This window comes from Meira miltonrushii, assembly GCF_003144205.1.
Source record: "Meira miltonrushii strain MCA 3882 unplaced genomic scaffold FA14scaffold_1, whole genome shotgun sequence".
Lineage (NCBI taxonomy): Eukaryota > Fungi > Basidiomycota > Exobasidiomycetes > Exobasidiales > Brachybasidiaceae > Meira > Meira miltonrushii.
This window is the reverse complement of record NW_020289943.1, coordinates 2,704,331-2,726,469: the sequence shown is the minus strand read 5'-3', so window position 1 is coordinate 2,726,469 and position 22,139 is coordinate 2,704,331. Positions and strand designations below refer to the sequence as shown.

The 22,139-nt window shown below is 44.2% G+C and overlaps 8 protein-coding genes across 8 annotated transcripts; 3 read left to right on the top strand and 5 right to left on the bottom strand.

Moving 5' to 3' along the window:
• Positions 1–1,188: 1,188 nt before the first annotated feature.
• Positions 1,189–2,910, bottom strand: FA14DRAFT_118181 (kinase-like protein; the record flags this gene model as incomplete). The annotated part of the gene is made up of 2 exons (XM_025496274.1): positions 1,189–2,375; positions 2,646–2,910. Coding segments are annotated over 2 exons (1,452 nt in total), but the record flags the coding sequence as incomplete, so codon positions are not given.
• A 1,172-nt stretch (positions 2,911–4,082) lies between these two features.
• On the top strand, positions 4,083–5,761 carry FA14DRAFT_16979 (protein KES1). The gene has a single exon (XM_025500235.1). It carries the CDS (start codon positions 4,560–4,562, stop codon positions 5,721–5,723), a length of 1,164 nt encoding a protein of 387 aa, XP_025357943.1. The 5' UTR covers positions 4,083–4,559; the 3' UTR covers positions 5,724–5,761.
• FA14DRAFT_16989 (23S ribosomal RNA methyltransferase) lies at positions 5,676–6,668 on the bottom strand (the record flags this gene model as incomplete). The annotated part of the gene is made up of 3 exons (XM_025500242.1): positions 5,676–6,443; positions 6,510–6,553; positions 6,635–6,668. The coding sequence occupies 3 exons, from the start codon at positions 6,663–6,665 to the stop codon at positions 5,799–5,801; spliced, it is 720 nt and encodes a 239-aa protein (XP_025357942.1). The 3' UTR covers positions 5,676–5,798.
• Positions 6,669–6,829: 161 nt separating this feature from the next.
• FA14DRAFT_159589 (uncharacterized protein) lies at positions 6,830–7,906 on the bottom strand. Its single transcript, XM_025498286.1, has 2 exons — positions 7,262–7,906; positions 6,830–7,188 (listed from the first exon to the last, which is right to left on the bottom strand). The coding sequence occupies exons 1-2, from the start codon at positions 7,703–7,705 to the stop codon at positions 6,835–6,837; spliced, it is 798 nt and encodes a 265-aa protein (XP_025357941.1). The 5' UTR covers positions 7,706–7,906; the 3' UTR covers positions 6,830–6,834.
• A 239-nt stretch (positions 7,907–8,145) lies between these two features.
• FA14DRAFT_142079 (putative POL2-DNA polymerase epsilon, calytic subunit A) lies at positions 8,146–15,125 on the top strand (the record flags this gene model as incomplete). Its single annotated transcript, XM_025497163.1, has 2 exons — positions 8,146–14,235; positions 14,284–15,125. Exons 1-2 carry the CDS (start codon positions 8,160–8,162, stop codon positions 15,123–15,125), a joined length of 6,918 nt encoding a protein of 2,305 aa, XP_025357940.1. The 5' UTR covers positions 8,146–8,159.
• Positions 15,126–15,219: 94 nt separating this feature from the next.
• On the bottom strand, positions 15,220–15,726 carry FA14DRAFT_153003 (uncharacterized protein; the record flags this gene model as incomplete). Its single annotated transcript, XM_025497568.1, has 1 exon — positions 15,220–15,726. One exon carries the CDS (start codon positions 15,724–15,726, stop codon positions 15,220–15,222), a length of 507 nt encoding a protein of 168 aa, XP_025357939.1.
• An 897-nt stretch (positions 15,727–16,623) lies between these two features.
• Positions 16,624–21,105, top strand: FA14DRAFT_142076 (beta and beta-prime subunits of DNA dependent RNA-polymerase). Its single transcript, XM_025497162.1, has one exon. It carries the CDS (start codon positions 16,797–16,799, stop codon positions 21,018–21,020), a length of 4,224 nt encoding a protein of 1,407 aa, XP_025357938.1. The 5' UTR covers positions 16,624–16,796; the 3' UTR covers positions 21,021–21,105.
• A 350-nt stretch (positions 21,106–21,455) lies between these two features.
• Positions 21,456–22,106, bottom strand: FA14DRAFT_115131 (RNA-binding domain-containing protein; the record flags this gene model as incomplete). The annotated part of the gene is made up of 1 exon (XM_025496092.1): positions 21,456–22,106. A coding segment is annotated over one exon (651 nt), but the record flags the coding sequence as incomplete, so codon positions are not given.
• Positions 22,107–22,139: the final 33 nt, after the last annotated feature.

Genomic DNA, 22,139 nt, shown 5'->3' with positions numbered 1-22,139 from the left:
ATCGTCCACATCAATCGCTTTGGGAGTTCCACGTCCAGAATTGGCATTTTGCGTTTGCTTCTGCTTTTGACTACTTTCGTTTGATTGTGATGCGTTCGTAATGGATTGCTGCGATACCTTCTCGCCTGCTAATGGAGGCGGTGAGACAACTTCAATGCCAGCTTTTGTGACCGCGCCCTCACTGGCTGTCCGTTGCTCTTGCTGCAGCATTTTGATACTCTTGTCTAGCGAAGGAGATACAGCAGCGCTATTGACTGCCGTTTGTGGTCGTGAACGGAAACGACTGTGCTTGATTCCATCTTCACCAACGCCATTGTGATGACCGCCAGGCCAAACATGTCGGAAAACTTCACTCAGTCTCGATCTACTTCGTGGTCTTGATGGACCTTGACTGGAAGATGCTGTACTGCCCGAAAAGTTACGTTCACGCATATGATTTGCGCCTTTTTCGTTGGACAAATTACTCAAAGCATCCATGCTTTTGTGTGGTTGATGTAAAATGCTAAAAGGTTCAAACCCACGTAAACTTCCACGACTTGCCGGTCGCATTTTTGAACCACCTTTACGGGATCGCATCGTTGCTTCGTGACCAGAAATAGGGAGGAGGACCTCACTTTCTCCTTCTGCTGGTTCCCCACTTACGATTGGAGACAAAGCACTCAAAGACTGTCCTGAATCTTCATGTCGCTTTGAGGGCTTCTTTTGAATCGATTGCGATCGTCCAATATCGGGGTTGATTTTGACAAACTCCTTGTCAGCAAGATGACTTGATCGTTCAAACGTATCTATATTTGTGGGAGAATGTGATCGAGATCCTGGCTGACTGTACGAATTTCCAAAAATACGGCTGCTCTTCCTTTCTGCAGATTTGGTCAAAAGCGGTTTGTTACCGTCCAAGGCAACTGAACGACGACGTGAGAAAAAGTGGTGCGGTCTACCTGAAGAAGGCGCCAGAGGTGGATGGGAATTCGGTCCAACATGACCAGCTTTAGACAATGTACTTTCTCTACTTTGCAAAGTACTTTGTGGAGATGCATGTGAGCTGTTGGCCATAATTAGTTGAATATCAGGACGAGCATGAGAAGCTGATTTACTCCTTCTCCTCTTGCTTCCACTCGATGCACCTGTACCTCCATTGAAATTTCTTTGCTTTTCATTTTCTCGTTCATGTGCATGACCGGTAAAGCCAGACCAAAATTTGTTTTGCAATCTCTTGAGTGTTTGCTTGAACTTATTGAAGCCTGTCAAAGCTGTTTCGACATCTTCATGTGTAACCTCAACGAATGGTAAATGACTCGGATCTGTCTCGCTTAGCCACAAAGGTGGATTCTCCAAATCCCGCGTTAGCCAAGGATGTTTCTTCACTTCGTCCAACTTGATTCGCTTTGAAGGATCTTTCTCCAATAGTCTGTCCAGAAGATCGCGCACCATCAGTGCCTCTTCACTCAGTGTGTTAACATCAACATCTGCTTCTTTTGTATTCTCGTGCATTTCGTCCACATCTCCCTCTTCGTCCGTCCAAGGCTGTTGATAAATCCATCTCTTCCTTCGCGGTCCAATCTGTATACGATCTGCTCCCATATGAGCTGGCAACTCATAGTCTTCTCTTGTGATGACTGAAAATAATGCGAATTCGTTATCGGCAGTGAAGGGAACATGACCGAACAATAGACAATACAATGTCACACCTAAAGCCCATACATCGATTGCTTTCGTGATTGGTGGCCGAGATCGATTTTGGATTGAAGTATTATCTTCTTCTTTCGGTGTCGAAGCTTGATCTTTCTCTGTGTGCCGAATTGTGCCCGTTTGTGCAGAAGGCGCTTCACCCGCCAAACAGAGCTCAGGAGCAAAGAATGCGGGACTTCCAGCAGTCTTGGCCAATTCACGATCATCAGCTAGGCTGGGATCCTTTTGTTTTTCTGTATCGCTATCCATACTGGGTAATCCACCATTTGCAACCAAGAGAGCATAGCTGAAATGCGAGACACCAAAGTCTGAAATTTTGACCTTTTGGTCTTTATCGAGTAATAGATTGGCAGGCTTTATATCTCTGTGGATGATGCCCTGATAATGTAGATACTCCAAACCTAACACAATATCTCGCAGAGTCCTCCTTGCCTCATCTACAGTCAATGTCGGGAAACCTCTTTCATCTTTCCATTGGACCTCGCCGCCTTCCATGTATTCCAGAACCATGAACACCTTCTTGCTTGCAGGATCATCAATTACCTCCTTCAAACGCACAATATTCTCGTGAGCCAACTTCTTCATAATTGCGATTTCACGCTTGACCTTTTGATCTGTCGTCCACAGCAGCCGCTTACGCTCCTTCTCACGTTGTCTTTCTAGCTCTTGATCACGACTTGGAGCACCTTCACCCCATCTGCCGTATCTTGCAGCCATTTGAGCAGCTTGATATTTGCTCAAGCTGCTACCAGGGGAAAGGGGTGGAGTAGGTGCAAATCGTGTAGTACTTTGACGAGTTGCATTTTCCGATTCTGTATGATAAGCAGTATCCACGGCCACAACTGCATTTCCTTCTGATCGCTTCGTATCTACTTCTTTTCCTATCGCAGAACTAGCGCCAGTTTGAGTGGATTTATTGCTGCTCAACCTATTTGACCATGCATTCGAATTATGACCTAATCGCTTCTTTCCTTCTCGCTCGACAATCTTTACAGCAACTTTTTCACCAGTCTCTGTATCTCGTGCCAAACGTACTTTTCCATGAACACCTCTTCCAAGTTCATCCTCAATCACGTATTGGTTAATCATTCGCCTTCCACTTGGCCCATGCGTCTGTAAGTGTAAGTGGCTCGTCTCCAATACCACCGGCTTTGAACGAGTGGAAGATGAGGTTGCAGTCAAAAGAGGTGTAGATTTTCCAGACGTGCCGGGAGTACTCATCCGACTTGCTGAAGCCGTTGATGGACCGCCAGATTCGACCGGACGAATCGATTGACGTTGCATTGTCGTGCGATCTGGCCCAGCAGATATGCTCTTGTCCATCAGCAAAGCACTACCCGTAGCTGATGGTCTTCGAGAAGAGGGTTGAGTGACAGAAGGCCGTACAGGTTTTTTGCCCGCAATCGATTCATCCAGCGCAGATGATAATGCACTGTCGTTGCCATATCTTGACCCAGTCTTTGAAGCTTGAGCGATAAGAGCAGCTGCCACAGATGGTGACCGTAGCATATCATGCGGTAGAGGAGAGCTCGAATACTGTGCAGCACCATGATGACTTGGATCGTCTGAAGCGGCGAATGCAGAAAAGAAGCCTTTTGCTGGGCCGCCGCTGCTGGAGTTCTTTCTAGAAGGTGCCGGTGAAGGATCTCTGGAAGAAAGATGTGCCAGCTTTTCGCTCAATCCGCTCAAGCCTAAGTTTGGACTTGTGAGAATTGGAGATGGAACTTCGGCAAGGCTGAATTCGTTGCCTACTTCTGTCCTTCTAGCTTCTGATAAACTTTCGTTCTCTTCCCCATTTAGCTCAGCTGGATTAGAGCTATGATTGGATGAAGTTGCCGTTGCACCATCGGTAGATCGTGTTCGTATGAGGGGCCTTTCATTTGATCCTGATGCAAGAGTGGAAATTGTGAGCTGAGGTGGTGCAAGGTGTTGTTGTGGTTGTTGTGTAGTCAAGAGGGGAGCACCATACGTAGCCGGTGAACTTGTTTCTTCTCCTTCAAAAGAGTTTTCCATAGAGTTGTCGTCATCGTCGTCATCATGTTCTGCGTATTTATCCTTTATTTGCCTTCCCAGCAAATCGAAAGAAGTTCGGGTTGACATTATTGTTTGTATATTTTTTGCAACCCTTCCTCTTACGGAATGAAATTGAAAATTGTCACCATTGGAGATTGCTGATCACGCGCAATGTTGCGCGTTTATTGCGACTGCATCAAGAAAGGTCAATAGCCAGGAGGTTTCTTGTGCTATGTTTTGAGTTGTGATGCTTTGAAGGGAAGATTGTCTATGGTGGTAATGATGATGATGACAATAGATTACTATCTTCTACCGTACACGAGCGGAATTACAAATAATAAGCGCCTCACGAAGTTCACGGGCACTTTAGCAGTATGATTGTACGCGTCTGTGCAGTGCTTACAGTGTATGTAGGGTTTCTCACGATGCATTAGTCTATCAAATACAGTAGTACTTTGCGTTCCATTCAATGGGCAAGATAAGTGTTCCTACTTGACAATGATGAAATGGTTTCACATTATGATATAGCAGATTAGACAACGGACTCTACATCTGTCACATTGCTCCTTTTACTTGGATATGACACAAAAGTCATGCATACACACAAGCCATACATGATGCGCATACACGCACGTACGCTGGTGGTGGTGTTGTGTGTCAGGGTTATTGAAATTGAGAAACACGCGTGATGTGCACAGACAATAAAAAAGGAGAAGGGGTGGTGGCAGTGTAACAGTGTACACAAGCGTGTATATGTTAATTGCTCGTGAGAAGAGGGTGCGCTCCTGTTACCGATCCTCTTTACCATCATCATCATCAAAAACGACTTCAACCACACTCTTTTTTCTCTATAAAACATGGCTGATAGCGCTGATGTCGGTAAAGCTGTTCCAACTGAACAACGTCAAGGTTGGGGTCAATTCTTGAAATCAATCGCTTCATTTTCGGGGGATTTATCAAGTTTAACCGCTCCTTCTTTCATCCTTTCTCCCGTCAGTTTAACCGAATATCCATCTTATTGGGGTGAACATCCTGATCTATTCGCAGCTTGTGCTACCGGCAAAGATGATGTAGAACAAATGGTTAATGTCTTACGCTGGTTCATCGGTACACTCAAAGGTCAATATACTGCCCGTAACACCAGCATGGGAAGCGAGAAAAAACCTCTCAATCCAATCTTGGGTGAATTATTCCTTGGATCATGGCCCGATAAGAATGGACGTGGTGAAACAAACTTGGTTTCCGAACAAGTATCCCATCACCCTCCAATCACTGCCTACAGTCTCATCAATGAGAAGGCAAAAGTTACCTTGGAAGGTCACAGCGGGCAAAAGACTTCTTTCAGCGGTGGCAGTATCAACGTCAAGCAGGTAGGACATGCAGTCTTGCGTGTGCCAAGCGCTGATGGCAAAGGCGAAACGCTTTACCTCATCACTTTGCCTCACTTACAAATCGAAGGTCTCATCTGGGGATCTCCATACATTGAATTGGGTGGTACAAGTCACATTTGCTCCTCTTCTGGATACCTCGCCACGATCAACTACAGTGGAAAGGGATACTTCTCCGGTAAGCCACACAGCTTCAAGGCAACCATCTCACCTTCAAGTAAAGCCTCGCATCCTATGTACTCCATCGAAGGTGATTGGAGCGGTTCCTCAAAGTTCAAAGGATCTAGCCCTGAAGGTGGAAAGGATGCTGCCTTCTGGGATGCATCTTCTGACCGGGAAGAGGTTAGCGTTAAGCCGATCGAAGAACAACAACCGATGGAAAGTCGAAAAGTATGGCAAAAAACTGCAGAAGGTATTAAAACGCAAAATTATGATGCAGCAAGCAAGGATAAGAGTAGAATAGAAAACGAACAGCGACAAAAACGTAAAGATGAACAAGCAAAAGGAACGCCTCATCAGTTAGAATACTTTGTACATGTAGACGATGACAAAGAATATGCCGACCTTGCGGCTAAATTTGGTGGACATCCAGCACATGAAGAAGCATTCAGACGCAAGCCAAGGGTACACTGATGCTAACAAAGTATGTACTCATTCTATCTCCTTTTTTTCCTGGATCTGGAAATGGCATTGCTCTATTATAATACATCACTCTTTTAAATCAAAACAGATAAAGTACATTTCGCTACTTTCTGAGCGACTAGCAGCGACCTTTTTGTTGACTATGCGTGAAAAATTTGGTTGCAAATATTGTTTCTTGAATTCTTGAGCATCGGGTCCTTCGAAGTACTTCATGATGAGTACAGAAGAGTCATTCTCTGAGCTTTTCGTGTCAGAGCGTTTAAGCATAGACTTTGCAAAAGAGAAAGCAGAATGAATCAGATCTAGCGATGCAACGCTATCACGTATCGGGTTTCCGGACGTATTGGCCATCATATCGCTCATGATCACGTCCACTTTCCGTTCTCCGCCTTTCCCGATGATTTCCTCTAGCTTTGTCTGTATTTCTGAAGATCGGAAATCCCCTTGTAGAGCAGTCAAACGAGCATTCGTACGACTGGCCTGTTGCTGTATAGAAGAATGTAACGGCAACAAGTCCAATGCGAATACATGTTCACATCCTGCTCGTAAGGCTACTTGAGTCCATCCTCCCGGTGAAGCGCCCAAGTCAACCACAATCTTACCTTTTCCCAAGAAACGATAGGCTTTGTTCAATTGTTCTAGCTTGAATGCAGATCGAGAGACATATTGTGTGCCGTGATCATTGCCTGATGTATTCCTCGCTTTGACAAACTGTGAGTGGAGGAGAGGGGAGGGTTAGATCGATGCCATTTTGAATGTATCGTTGATCTCACTTACAGGATCACGTTTCTGTCTGGCAAGGTATCGAGACGAAGATGCAGCTTTTGAGGATGTATGGCGTACAAAGGTGTGAAGAAAATGAGCCGAACATGCTGCTCTGCTTTTGTGCTCATAGATCGTACTTGATTGTATCGACCATGCTGTTCTCCACATAAGGAATACTAGAAGATGATGATAGTAAGTGGATGAAATAGCGCGACTGATTCTGGTCGCAACTAGTGCACACTTCTTTGAACGTCACAATGATAATGTGTATATTGGTATGATTACAGAAATACAGTAGAATGATTTGTCGAATAGGTAGTACAATATATGCACCCGTTCACATGGTCACATCCATGTTCTCATTCCCATCAGCTTCGCCATCCCAGATCTCACAGTCCACATCATGAATCCAAGAAAAGTCTTCATCTTGCAATCCCGCACCAATCGTCATCAACGGTCTACTTGCTTGACTTTGAGCGTGTTCATACATTTCGCATAATTCTTCATCTTCATCTACCATATCTGGAGGTGGTTCCATTGTTTGTTCGTGCTCGATTTGATCCTCCCTTCGCATCTCTTCTTCCAGCCAAGCCACTTCATCAGGACCAAGCCAACCTACTTCCAGACTTCCTTGCTCTTCTTGCTCCTTCAGCATACGTCGATATTCCGCTGTCATTATACGACGGATAGCCTAAAGATAAAAAAGAGTGTGGTCAGTTCGAAGTTCGTATGATCAAGACCGCATATATGCAGTTTATACTAACCTCTTCTTCCTCATTCATCTGATCAATTTCTGTTCCATCGCCACGATCCGAGCTCAAGGATGGCTCTGTCCCATACGTTGTATAGCCATCTGTGTCTGAATTAGGCGCTGAGCTACCTGATTCGCGCGATCTTTGAAGTTTTCGTTCTCGATCTCTATTTCGATCTCTAGCCATAGCTTCTTGACATTTTTGACGAAACTGTTGTCGCATCAGACGAGCATTATGGTTTGTGCCGTTGTTGCTGCTACTGCTCTCTTTTGCATTCATACGATCTCCGCCGCCACCGAATGGATTAATGTGAGGTCCACTCCTTCTTGAATGTGATCTTGCTGAGTGCATGCTTGACGTGGAAGGTGAATGGTTGGTCACAAAATTGCTAGAAGACGCGAACATATTGACTGGGACGTTTCCCCCTGTCATTGGGATACTAGATGAGCTGGCCATCATCAATGCGTTACTTGACTAGAACCAGTTCTGATCATTAATCATTTCAGAATGGTGGGAAGTAGTATAGGAAGACGAGATTTGATAGTAGCGGCCACTTTGTGTTCAATATCTGCAAGCTTGCATCCTGTTCAGATGTTCTTTATTGAAAAATGATCGATCCGCTTTGGCTGTTCAGATGAAAGCAGCATTGATTTGAGAGTGAGAGGGTTGAATTGTCTAAACGCATGCATTCAATTGTCACAAGACTGTTGATTATATAATTAGTCGGACTAGAAATTACGCGTGTATATACGCGTAAACGCGTCAATTTGATTGATTCAATCAGTAGAGACATTTCGGCGTGTTGATGTTTTAATGCAAGAATGGAATATGTCAATGTATAGCACACTTTGAAGATATACTGTTGCTTTTCTAACCATCATAATACCCTCCATCAACCCATATTGTCAACATGTCATCAAGACAGAATGGATCGACTTTCGGTCTAACGTCGGGACGAGGAAGGGGAACATTCAAAAGGAGAGGAGGAAGCAATACACACAGCGGAGCACCAAGACCAAAAACGCAAGAACAAAAAGCGGCTATAGCATCCCTACTTACAGGAACATCAAATGAAGCAACCTCCATAGAAGATCGATTCGAAGAAGCCAGACAGCGAGATGAGATCGATGCAAAACTAGGTTTCGAACGGTTAGAGCAAGGTGAATCAAGAGAAGCATGGCTGGTCAACATGCATCCTACCTTGGTACCCGATAATCCATTAGAAGGTCCAGGTCATGCTACAGGTAAAAGTGCAGTAGACTTTTACTTCATTCAAGATGATGCATCGATGTTCAAGATCACCGTACAATTCGCACCCTACATTCTTTTGGGATGCAGACCAAACACAGAAGCACATGTCGAAGAGTGGTTACGTAGGAAATACGAAGGCCTAATCACCAAAGTTTCTCGCGTAGTCAAAGATGATTTAAAGATGGCAAATCATCTTGTCGGACTTACCCGCACATTCGTAAAGATTGAATTTCACAACGTCCAGGACCTGCTAGCGGTACGAAGAGAATTGCTTCCACTCGCCTTAAAGGCACAGAAAACCGCAAGTGCAGTAGAAACGTATGCAGATGTGCTAGAAGATGATGTCGGTGCAAGTGCTGCAATGGTGATCGAAATGGAAGAGGAATTATATGGAGCATCAAGCAGTCGATATAACCAAAGCCGCAATCATGCCAAATCCAAAGCTGCACAAATGAATCCGGAAGATTGCATCAACGATATACGTGAATATGACGTTCCATACTATCTACGTGTGGCAATCGATAATGACATCCGAGTAGGACTGTGGTACACTGTTTCGTTCGATGGAGGTGTGGTTTCCATGGTGGGCGTTCCTAGTCGTGTCAAGCGTGCTGAACCAACTGTTTTAGCCTTCGATATCGAAACGACAAAGTTACCACTCAAATTTCCTGATGCAGCATCAGATTCGATCATGATGATTTCATACATGATAGACGGACAAGGTTATCTGATCACCAATCGTGAAATCGTTAGTGAAGACATTGATGATTTCGAATATTCACCAAAGGAAGAATACGAGGGTCCATTCATCATCTTTAATGAACCAAACGAGATGGCGCTCATTCAACGTTTCTTCTCACATTTCCGTGAGGCAAAGCCAACCGTTGTTGTAACGTACAACGGTGACTCTTTCGATTTCCCATTCGTCGAAACGCGTGCTAATCACCATGGCATCAGCATGCTGAACGAGATTGGATTTGCCAAAGACAACGAAGGTGAATACAAAAGTCGATCGACCGCACATATGGATTGTTTCCGTTGGGTGAAACGTGATTCGTATCTACCACAAGGAAGTCAAGGCCTGAAAGCAGTCACGGTTGCTAAATTAGGCTACGATCCTATGGAATTGGATCCTGAATTGATGACACCATATGCAGTCGAACAACCACAAACGCTAGCACAATATTCCGTTTCCGATGCCGTCGCAACGTATTACCTATACATGAAGTACGTCCATCCTTTCATCTTCAGTTTGTGCAACATTATTCCACTCAATCCGGACGAAGTGTTACGCAAAGGTAGTGGTACTTTGTGTGAAACCCTCTTGATGGTGCAAGCATATCAAGGAAGCATCATCATGCCAAATCGACACACAGATCCAGTAGGAAGCACATATCAAGGTCATCTACTCGAATCAGAAACATACGTTGGAGGACACGTTGAAGCATTGGAAGCTGGTGTTTTCCGAAGCGATATCATGACGGATTTCAAAGTCGACCCTACCGCCTTTGATGAATTGATTGGAGATCTTGACAGCGCATTGAAGTTCAGTATTGAAGTTGAAGGCAAAATGAATGTCAATGATGTCACCAACTTCGATGAGGTCAGGGACGAGATCAAGACGATGCTGGAACATCTGCGCGATAATCCTATTTTGCACGTCGAGCCTTTGATTTACCATTTGGACGTTGCTGCCATGTATCCGAATATCATGTTGTCAAATCGATTACAACCTGATTCGGTAAAGGATGAAGCAGCTTGCGCCGCTTGTGATTTCAACAGGCCAGGAATGAAATGCGACAAAAAGATGGAATGGTCTTGGCGTGGAGAATATTTCCCTGCAAAGAAGGATGAAGTGAATATGATCAGACATGCTTTATCCAAAGAATCTTTCCCGCCTCGTTTTCCTGATGGACCGCGTAGGACATATCACGATCTTGGTATAAACGAACAAGATGCTTTATTGAAAAAGCGTCTTGGTGACTACAGCCGCAAAGTGTACCGCAAAACACACGAAACACGAACTGTGAAACGTGAAACGGTTATCTGTCAACGTGAAAATCCATTCTACATTGACACTGTGAGAGATTTCCGTGATCGAAGATATGAATACAAAGGACTTCACAAGACATGGAAAAAGAATCTCGATAAAGCACAAGGCGGAGGCTCTCTTGCTGAGGTGATGGAAGCCAAAAAAATGATTGTGCTTTACGATTCCCTACAAATGGCACACAAGTGTATTCTGAATTCGTTCTATGGTTATGTGATGCGAAAAGGAGCAAGATGGTACTCTATGGAAATGGCTGGAATCACTTGTTTGACCGGTGCAACGATCATTCAATTGGCCAAAGACTTGGTCGACCGAATTGGACGTCCTTTGGAACTCGATACCGATGGTATTTGGTGTATGCTTCCAGGAAACTTTCCCGAGAATTTCACTTTCAAGACGAAATCCGGCAAGGGGCTTGGTGTATCCTATCCATGCACTATGTTGAATTACCTCGTTCATCAACGATTCACGAATCATCAATACCATGCTCTCATGGATGACAAATCAGGTCGATATGAGATTCGCAGTGAAAATTCAATTTTCTTCGAACTTGATGGACCGTATCGTGCGATGATCTTACCATCCAGTAAGGAAGAAGATAAATTGCTCAAAAAGCGATATGCCGTTTTCAACCATGATGGTTCCTTGGCCGAATTGAAAGGGTTTGAAGTCAAACGAAGAGGAGAGTTGCAACTTATCAAAGATTTCCAAAAACAAATCTTTGAGAAATTCTTACTGGGAAAAACACTTGTCGAATGTTATGATGCCGTTGCTCAAGTGGCCGATCAGTGGCTTGATGTGTTGTTCAGCAGAGGTTCAACATTACACGATGAAGAACTTGTCGACTTGATCGCAGAGAACAAGAGCATGTCCAGAACACTTCAAGAATATGGAAGTCAAAAGTCTACCGCAATCACAACCGCTAAGCGATTGGCCGAGTTCCTTGGTGCTGAAATGGTGAAAGATAAAGGATTGGCCTGTAAGTTTATCATTTCCGAAAAGCCTCACGGTGCACCAGTCACCGAACGTGCTGTTCCGGTTGCCATCTTTAATGCTGAGCCAAGCATCAAGCAGTATTATTTGCGAAGGTTCTTACGTGACAGTTCTTTGAACAACTTTGATCTTCGGTCAATCTTGGATTGGAATTATTATATCGATCGATTTGGCAGTGTTATTCAAAAATTGATCACAATCCCAGCTGCTATGCAAAAGGTAAAGAATCCCGTTCCACGTATCCGACATCCTGATTGGTTGTTCAAACGAGTTGCCGCAGGAGATGACAGACTCAAACAACGTAAGCTGACAGAGATGTTCAAGCCGGGATCGGAAAAGCCTGCTTTCAGTCGTCCACCGCCTGAGCTGATTATCAAAAAGGCTGCTAACGGTCGTATTGCTCAAGTTGAAGTAGTTGAGGACATTCCTATTCCCGATATGAATGTTGATTACCCCGGCTGGATCAAGGGAATGAAGAGCAAGTGGCGCAAGATGCGAAAAGAACGCAAAGCAAACAAAGGTCAAGGCCGCCTAACTGGTCGTAAAGATGGTTCGATGGTATCATCAATGCTTCACAAGCGATCTCAAAATATGGCAGTAGCTGTTTGGGATCTGGTACAAGTTTGCCCTACCACTAGACAAGGTGAATATCGTTTATGGATCTCAGTTGATAGTCGTTTGCAAAGTTTCAAAGTTCGTATTCCCCGCGTTTTCTACATTCATTTTAAATCCGTTCCACGTCCTGGCACATTCAACGATGCTTATTTGGTTGAAAATGTTGTTCGGACATTACCGCGAGGAAAGCCTTGTCGTCACTTGTACAAGGTCACAGTCTCGGAAGAGTTGTTCCTTGATGAAGAACCTCACTTTTCATCTTTGATCAATCATCCAAACGTTGATGCAGTTTACGAAATGCAAGTTCCGCTTTATATGCGTGCTTTGATTCAACTTGGAAATTCATGCTCACTCAAGACTTCAAGTCGTGCCAAGTTCAGTCGTGCATTGGATTTCGGTTTTGATCTATCAGACCTTGTCAAAACATCCCATCCTTCCATTCAAAAGCATACTTATCTCAATGATGGAAAAGATTTCCGTTGGATCTACATGTGGCATGGATCAAAAGACGGAAAGCATGTTATTGGATTATTCTCTCAAGGTGCTCTGCAAGTGCATATCATTGATCCTGCGGGTATCCGTCAATTGCCTGCTTTGGAACCTATGTACAAAGAACGGGTTGACAGATGGCGTGGTGGTGGCAGGCTAGAAGGAGGAGTTTTCGAGTATCACGATGATATGGAGATGGAAGTCAAAATTCATACCAGTGCAAATCGAGCATGGAAAACCGTTGCAAAAGAGTTGACCGCGATCCGCAAATCCAGTCAAACACCATCGATGTTTGCCATTTGCTCTGCTCGTAGCGCGGACTTCTATGAATCCAAGATGGGAGTATCGATAATGGCCGAAACACCTTACCTAAGCATTCCAGCCGCTCATCAGGATGACGAATTGCCGGCACTGGGTTGGCAAATGTACAGTGTAAAGAGAATGTTGAACTGCTACTTGCGAACTTCTCATTGGATTTTACACTGGCTTCGTGTTTCTGCCCATTTTGACGTTCCACTCTGCAGTATTCGTGGCGCAGACGTTTCCCTTTTTGCTGCAGATGTCGATTTCGCAAGAAGACTTACAAGGAATGACATGTTACTCTGGTGGAGTGAAACGGGCAACGATCCTGATTTGGGTAACATTCAAATTGTTGATAGCAGTAACGCAATCAGCAGCAATGAAGCCTCCAACACTCGAAGCGCCTCAGCTCCTTTGGAAATTTCCAAGCCTGGTGCCTACAACAATGTGGTATTCGAAATGACTTTGGGTCATCTTGCCTTGAATGCGGTCTTGCAAAGCGGGAACATCAACGATATGGAAGGCACGGAAGCAAGCGGATCGATGGCGTTCGATAATACCTCACATAATCTGGACGAATACGCAAAAGGTCCAGTAAACACCGGCGTCAGTATGGGAGATGCAGCAGTGACTTCGCAAGTTTTCTGGACGTTGAAGAGTATGGTAAAAGCGTGGTATATCGACAAAGTTCGAAACAAAGGTGCTTATTCTCATGCTTTGGCAGACGGCTTTTGGCGTTGGTTGAGTAGTGAAGTTGGCAAAAGCAGAAGTTGTTTATACGAACCTGCTTTAGCTTCTTTTGTTCGTGCTTTGATGAGAAAGACTTTACTCCAACTGCTAGCCGAATGCAAACGAATGGGAGCTTCAATCGTTTTCGCCAATTTCTCCAAACTTTTCATTTTGACCAGCAAACCGACAGCAGGCAGTGCTGCAGCGTTTGGACGTTACATGGTCAGCGCAATCACATCAAGAGATCTGTTCAAACACATCGATCTTGAAATTGTTCATCACTGGGACTATCTTTTATGGATGGATTCAGCCAATTTTGGAGGTGTGATCTGCAAGGACCCAGAACAAGGGATCGACGATCAGGGCGTTGAGGATATGCAGAAGCCGTTCCATGTGGATATGAACTGGAACATTGCATCCTTCCTTCCACACATTGCACAACAGAAGTTCAATCTTGTCATTGGAGGATTTATTCGGAGATTGTACGACGGTAAACGTAAGGCTTTTGCTTCTCATTCCGTCGATAGAACGCCTTTGACTGCGATCAAGGTCAACGCTCGTTTAGCAGAGGATGAATCGAACGAAAACGCACCTCACAAGCGAAAAGCTCTGACGGGACAAGATGGAGATGCAGAGGAAGACGAAGAAGGTAGTGCTGCCGCAACCTTAGCGAAAGAGTTGCTTACCAAATGGGTAACTCGTAAAATGTTAATCCAAACGCAAGATTTGCGGGATCAACACGTTAAACTTGTTCATTCGTTACCGGAAGATTTCGAAGCTGAAGAAGAAGCCTTTGAAGGCTTATTTGCGGAATGGAAGTGGCCCGAGTTACCAGGTGGAAGTTTATTGAACAGAGCTTCTAACTTCAGTGTAACGGACGATGCAATTCCTCCTTCGCCTGCTTTGGAATTCGTGAAAGCAACAATGGCGATTCTCTCCTTGCAAAAAGAAGCCCAAGTTGAAGTTGGAATCTGCCGAAGAAACGTTCTCAGCTTATTGGGTATAGGAGAATTCAGTCCAGAAGCGGATTTCACTCAACCATGTCAAATTCTCAAACCAACACCAACGATCATTTGTACGGCTTGCAATGAAGAACGTACGCTTGATTTATGCAGAGATGCAGACTTATTAAAAGCAACGCAAGATGGACAACAATGGAGATGTATACGTTGTCAAAATGCGTATGATCGATCGGATATTGAAATTCGATTATGCAAAATTGCACAAGAATCAATTCGATCGTTTGTTTTGCAGGATTTGCGTTGTTCTCGTTGTCATACTTTGCGAGAAGGTAATGTTGGCCCTCATTGTCCTTGTTCTGGACCTTGGGCTTTGACGCTTTCTAGAAGGGATGTACGGAATAAGTTGAACTTGTTACAACGTATTTCCCAATTCCATCGCCTCTCGGTTTTGGAGGAGGCTGTAGAAGAACTTATCACATCATGTTAATTTCAACAATATATCTCATGTATTTATAGACTGTCACATTCAAGCAAGCAATTTTTATCTCATCATAAATCGAATGGATGGATATAATTATTCATCAAGGTGAAGAAGTTGGAGTCTGGCTCAATGTACATTTAAGGGTATGATGAAGTCGGTCATGTGCTTTGTTGAATGAATGTTTGACGAAAGGGTATATAAAGATTGGGCATTGAAGGATTGCATATTCGTCAACTATGCAAACTTTTGAAGAAGGTAAATCTTTGTCAACTTCACCTGAACTATCGAATGAATAAATGCTTCGAACTGCAAAGGTATTTTCCACATAAACACCCAAAAGAGCCCATGATTGCCATTTAGCACCTGATTCAGTACTATTCCAACGTATCCGATAATGTGTTCGTGGAAAGCAAGAAAGGCCAACGTCTTCTGCTACTTTCCATTCACCTGATTCGTCGTTGCGAAAGTTTTGCTGAACGACTTTCAAATCGGCAATGGACATATAATGTTCCGGCTCTTTCTGGAAGAAGCGAAGGGCCTTTGCAGTAGGAGTATTAATTTTCATCTTTCCTCTCCTTTCGTATACTTTCGTTGTCCAGCTTGGCATTTTGAAGGATGAACAGATTAGCCGGGGTATATTGGTACGAATTCGATCTGAAAGGGTCGAAGATGATTGAATCCTCTTTTTGATGGATTGTTTGTTCGTTAAAGGGGGTATAATAGTATATTGCTCGTAAGCACTGAAGGTTCGGTAATCGTGGAAATACCTTGATCTTGATCCTGTTCGATTGTCAATCTTGACTCCACTAGAACGCCAAGCGGAGCAAAAACGTTCTAATGGCAACCCGTTGGCAAAGGCGTATATTTGACTCGAAGGCGTGTTGATTTGATGAAAGTGTTTCGATCGTTTCGGATGAAAGTAGTGTGATTGTTTGTATCTTGTCGTATAGAATTATCGTCAGGCCGTGTATCGATCAAGGGATACTTTTAGGATCGTGTAAGAGGATTAGAGTTCCATCATACTCGCGATTTTAAACCTTGACCTTTTCACTGAAAGATCGTTTCCGTTGAAGAAATGAAGTGCACATAGACCAGAACAGATGACAGTAAAAAAAAGAAAGCAATCATATTATTTTAATTCGGGGTGACTAGAAAGGAGAATGACGCCTTGTTAAAGTGGAAATGTGTTGTCAATTAAGATTACATGCATTGATTAAAACATATCATCGCCCTTTTTTTTTCTTATCGGCAAGGCGCTTTACCCCTCTAAGCTCAAGCAGCTCAGGGTCAAACTAATAAAATGATGCAACTTTATTCTCAGAAATATTCGCCCCGGCATGGGTCATAAGAGGAGCCGAAAAGAACACACTGTGGAGTATACAGCAGCACGTGTTCCCCACTAAACAAACAGTCAGCTTGGATTTTTTGTTAAGAAGATTTATTTTAGCGCTGCATAATGTGCATACACTCGAGAGAAAAAATTCACAAGTTACACAATTGATACCATCAAACAAATCCCAATCAAACAACCTCAGAGGAGGAGGATTGATGATTGCTCTCACATGACGTTTGGATTCAACAACAGCCTGCCTTTGTAGCTTGCTGCTCAGCAAATAAGAAGCCCAATTAACGAATCTTACGTCTTTCTAGTCATCCAACACCCTATCGATTGCCAAGATGAAGGAACTCGTCCCTCAAGATGCGACAAAACGCATCAAACATATCCAATTCGGAGTACTGTCTCCACAAGAGATCGTTGGTATGTCCGAATTGGAAATCACGACAAAAGATATGTATTGCATCGGCGAAGGTGGTGATCGTGCTCCTATTCCACATGGTGTATTGGATAAACGGTTAGGTGTTTCTGACAAACGTACGCTTTGTGAAACGTGTGGACTGAAAATGGCAGATTGTGTTGGTCATTATGGATATATTCGCTTGGTATTGCCAGTTTTCCATATCGGATACCTCAAACATACAGTCTCCATCTTGCAATGCGTTTGCAAAAATTGTGCCACCGTCTTACTTGATGAGCCTTCAAGAAGAAAATATTTGCGCATCTTTAGAAGACCCAATCTTGAAAATTTGCAACGCACTGCAGCATTCAAAGCGGTTCATTCAGCAGCAAGGAAGATGACACATTGCCCCAGATGCAAGGATGTGAACGGATATGTAAAGAAGGTGCCGACAACGATGAAAATTGTACACGACAAATATCGATCGAAAAAGGTGGCGGGTGACAAGCAATCGTTTCGCAACACATTCAACAATGCTATCCGACTAGGTAGCGGATTCGATATCGCCCCACATCTTAATAAAGCACTGGACGACTTGAATCCTCTGCGTACTTTGGACTTATTTCGTCGTATATCTGATGAGGATTGTGAACTTCTTGGACTACGGCCAGAATTTGGTCGACCGGAACAGTTCATTTGGCAATACATTTGCGTGCCACCAGTCTGCATTCGACCTAGTGTTCAACAAGAAGGAGCAACGACAGAAGATGATCTCAGTGTCAAATTGACGGAAATCATATTCACCAATAGTCTGCTGAAAGCTGGGCTAAAGCGTGGAGGGAAAGGAACGACGACATCACAATTGATGGAACAGTGGGATTTCCTCCAGGCTTCCGTTGCGCTGTACATCAACTCTGAGCTGCCTTCGGCAAATTCTTCGCCAGGCACCAAACCTACAAGAGGTCTCTGTCAACGACTAAAGGGAAAACAAGGACGTTTCCGTGGTAATTTGTCAGGAAAGCGTGTGGATTTCTCTGGACGTACCGTTATTTCGCCAGATCCCAATTTAAAGATTGATGAAGTGGCCGTTCCTGACCGCGTAGCAAAGATCTTGACTTATCCAGAAAGGGTATTTGAACACAATATGGAGGAAATGAAACGAGCAATCTCAAATGGTTGTGATATTCACCCAGGCGCAAACTTTGTCATTGATTCGGATACGGGCTTGAAGCGCTTTTTGAAATACGAAATGTCTCGTAAGGTCGCAGCTGCAAATCTGAAAATTGGTGACGTGGTCGAACGACATTTGCGTGATGGTGATATCGTTTTGTTCAATCGACAACCCAGTTTGCACAAGCTATCGATCATGTCACATCGTGCAAAGATTCGACCTTGGCGTACGTTCCGATTGAACGAATGTGCTTGCAATCCATACAATGCCGATTTTGATGGTGATGAGATGAATATGCACGTTCCTCAAACGGAAGAAGCAAGAACAGAGGCTACAGAATTGATGGGCGTCAAACACAACCTTGTTACGCCTAGAAATGGTGAACCAATCATTGCTGCTATTCAAGATTTCATCACAGCTTCATTTTTGATCTCTCGACGTGACCGATTCTTCAATCGTCGTCAATTTGTTCAAATCTGTAGCTTCTTCGGTGATGCCGATCTACAAATTGATCTTCCCCCACCTGCAATTCTCAAGCCGGAGCGGTTATGGACGGGAAAGCAGGTATTCAGCTTAATGATCAGACCCAACAAGAAGTCAAATGTCTTGATCAATCTTGAAGCACAATGCCGAACATATGAAAAGCCGGGTAAAGGTTTCATCAAGGATATGAGCCCAAACGACGGATGGCTTGTGATTCAAAATTCTGAAGTGCTATGTGGTGTGATGGATAAAAATACGGTGGGAGATGGAAAGAAGAACAGTGTCTTTGGTGTCATGCTGCGTGACTATGGGCCGGATGCAGCTATTCAAGCGATGAACAGGTTAGCAAAGACGTGTGCTCGTTGGTTGGCCAATCAAGGATTCAGTTTGGGAATCAACGATGTCATGCCAGGAGACCGATTGCGTACTACAAAGGACTCGAAAGTTGAAGCTGCATACAAGGAATGCATCGATTTGATCGAGAAGGCCAAGCGCGGAAAATTGGACAATTTACCCGGGTGCGACCAAGAACAAACGTTGGAAAGTATGATTTCTGGGGTTCTCAGCGGTGTTCGTAGTGATGTAGGTGAAATTTGTATGACTGAATTAAGTCGTCACAATGCACCACTCATCATGGCTTTCTGTGGTTCAAAAGGTTCAAAGATTAATGTAGCTCAAATGGTTGCTTGTGTGGGTCAACAGATTATCAGTGGATCGCGTGTGCCCAACGGTTTTCAAGATCGTTCTTTGCCACATTTTGCCAAAAAGTCAAAAGATCCACCATCAAAAGGTTTCGTTCGTAACAGTTTCTTCACAGGCCTTACACCCACTGAATTCCTTTTCCACGCCATTTCCGGTCGTGAAGGTTTAGTCGATACGGCAGTCAAAACAGCCGAAACGGGTTACATGCAAAGAAGATTGATGAAAGCTTTGGAAGATTTATCAACGCATTACGATATGTCTGTTCGTAACTCTGTTGGAGGAGTTGTTCAATTTACGTATGGTGATGATGGCTTGGATCCTGCCGAATTGGAAGGTGATGCGTTGCCCGTTGAGTACCATCGATCGTGGTCACACGCTCGGGCCATTACGCGGCATGTACAAGAACGTGGTCTTTTGCCGTATGAAGTCACAGAGATCATCGAAGACTACCTCTCGAAGCCGCCTTTCTCTGTTCAGACTACCGAGAAGTATCGTCAACAGGTGTTTGAATTCTTGGATGAATTTGTTGTGAAAAGAGCTGCTGAAATTCGGGAAGCATACGGATTATACCCTGCCCTGGTTCGCGAAGATCACTTTGATGAAGATACAGACTTGAATCTCGGAGCTGATGCAGCATCTATAGCGATTGTGGATAACAAAACTCTGGTACGCAAGAGTACGTTGGACGCATTCTTACAAGTTTGTTATGTGAAATATTTGAAAGCCAAAGTTGAGCCAGGAACGGCAGTTGGTGCAATTGGTGCTCAATCGATCGGTGAGCCAGGTACGCAAATGACATTGAAAACTTTCCACTTTGCTGGTGTTGCAAGTATGAACGTTACCTTGGGTGTTCCACGTATCAAAGAAATCATCAATGCTGCCAAACAAATCAATACACCAATCATCACTGCTCAATTGGTCAATCCTGAAAACGAAACGGCAGCAAGAATCGTTAAAGGTCGAGTTGAGAAAACGTTCTTGGGTGATGTTGCTAGCGTGATCGAAGAAGCTTGGTCGAGTCAGTATGTCTACCTGGGCATTCATATTGACATGCGAGCGATTGAAAAGCTACAATTGGAGGTAACGCTTGAGGATATTCGGATGGCAATCATCAATGCGCCTAAGCTAAAGCTCAAATACGAAAATGTCGTCATTGTGCCAAATCGAAACAGAATTCGCATCTATATGAGCGCGCCAGCCGACGGTAAGCGAGAGGAACAAATCTACTATGGCCTCAAGTTGCTCAAACGTGCATTACCAAAGATTGCAATCAAAGGTATCCAAGAGGCTGCAAGGGCTGTGATTAGTGACGAAAAAGGCTCGCGTAAGCTATTGGTAGAAGGATATGGTTTGCGGGAAGTGATGACGACAGAAGGCATCATTGGTACACAAACGCATACGAATCATATCATGGAAATGAAAGACGTTTTGGGAATTGAAGCAGCAAGATCCTCCGTTTTCCGCGAAATCGATTATACGATGGCAAGTCACGGAATGAAAATCGATCCAAGACATGTGATGTTATTGGCCGATGTGATGACGTACAAAGGTGAAGTTTTGGGTATCACTCGATTTGGTGTGGCAAAGATGAAAGATAGTGTTTTGATGTTGGCAAGTTTCGAGAAAACGACTGATCATTTGTTCGATGCTGCCATGTTTGGCAAGACGGATTCGATTCAAGGAGTGTCTGAATCAATCATCATGGGTAATACTGCCGCAAATTTGGGAACTGCAATGCCAACCCTGATTAGCGCCAAGCCCAAAATTCCTCCAAAGAGAAAATTGTTGTTTGACCGTCACGCAAAGTGATGAGTTTGATAACGTCTATTATGTATTAATGTTTCAACTGTACCATAATTTAATAGAAACACACATTTTAATGAAAACAGCAGACAGAGACATAAAGAGAACTAACGAGTAGCATTAAACCAAAACACAATTGTACAAGTGAAATTCGTAAATCGCAAAAGTATGCATGAAAAGGGAAAGGAGGAGAAGCGATTCATGGAAAGGAGAGCATATACGCTCATTTTGAATTTTTTTGTGTGAGTGAGAGACGAGATGAGGACGTGCCATATAATGTTACACAAAGGACGATTGAAATTAATCAAAAGTCATCTTTTTGCCTTGAGCAGGTTGAACGGCACCTGATCGTGCACCGTTGAATCCACCACGGCCACCGCCACGGCCACCCCATCCGCTGTCACCTCCTCCACGACCACCTCCACGACCGCCGAAGCCACCTCGACCACCTCCACGACCGCCGCCACGGCCACCTCCACCACGACCGCCTCCACGGCCTCCTCCGAAACCACCTCTGCCACCTGGGCTACCTCCATCATTGTTACGTGGAGGAGCGTAATCCAAACGGATAGGTCTTCCACCAAGATCAGCGCCGCTCAAAGCTTCAATGGCTTTATCAGCACTTGCTTGTTCTGAGTATTCAACGTAGCCGAAACCCTTTGGTCTACCACTTTCAGGATCTTTTGGGAGAGTGACACGTGTAACTTCACCATGTTCACCGAATGCATTCCAAATATCATCTTCGGTCAAGCTCCAAGCCAAACCGCCCATGAAAAGGACTGGAGATGGTTCAGAACGTTGGTCGTTGAATTTACGAGCACGGTTTTCCGATTGCTCACGAGGAGCGCGGGGCTTTTGCAAATCAACCTTCAATGCACGACCGTCAACTTCTTTACCTTGAGCATCTTCGCTTGCTTTCTTTGCATCAGCAGCATTGACGAAGTCAACATATCCAAAACCTCTCGATTTGCCTGACTCACGATCCATGACCACACGAGCTGAAGAAACTTCGCCAAACTCTTCGAACTCGCTCTTGAGCCATGCATCATCAACATTCCAGCTCAATTGACCAACCCAAACGGTCTTTAATTCTTCTTCACCTTCGGTTACTTCAGCAACAGAGTC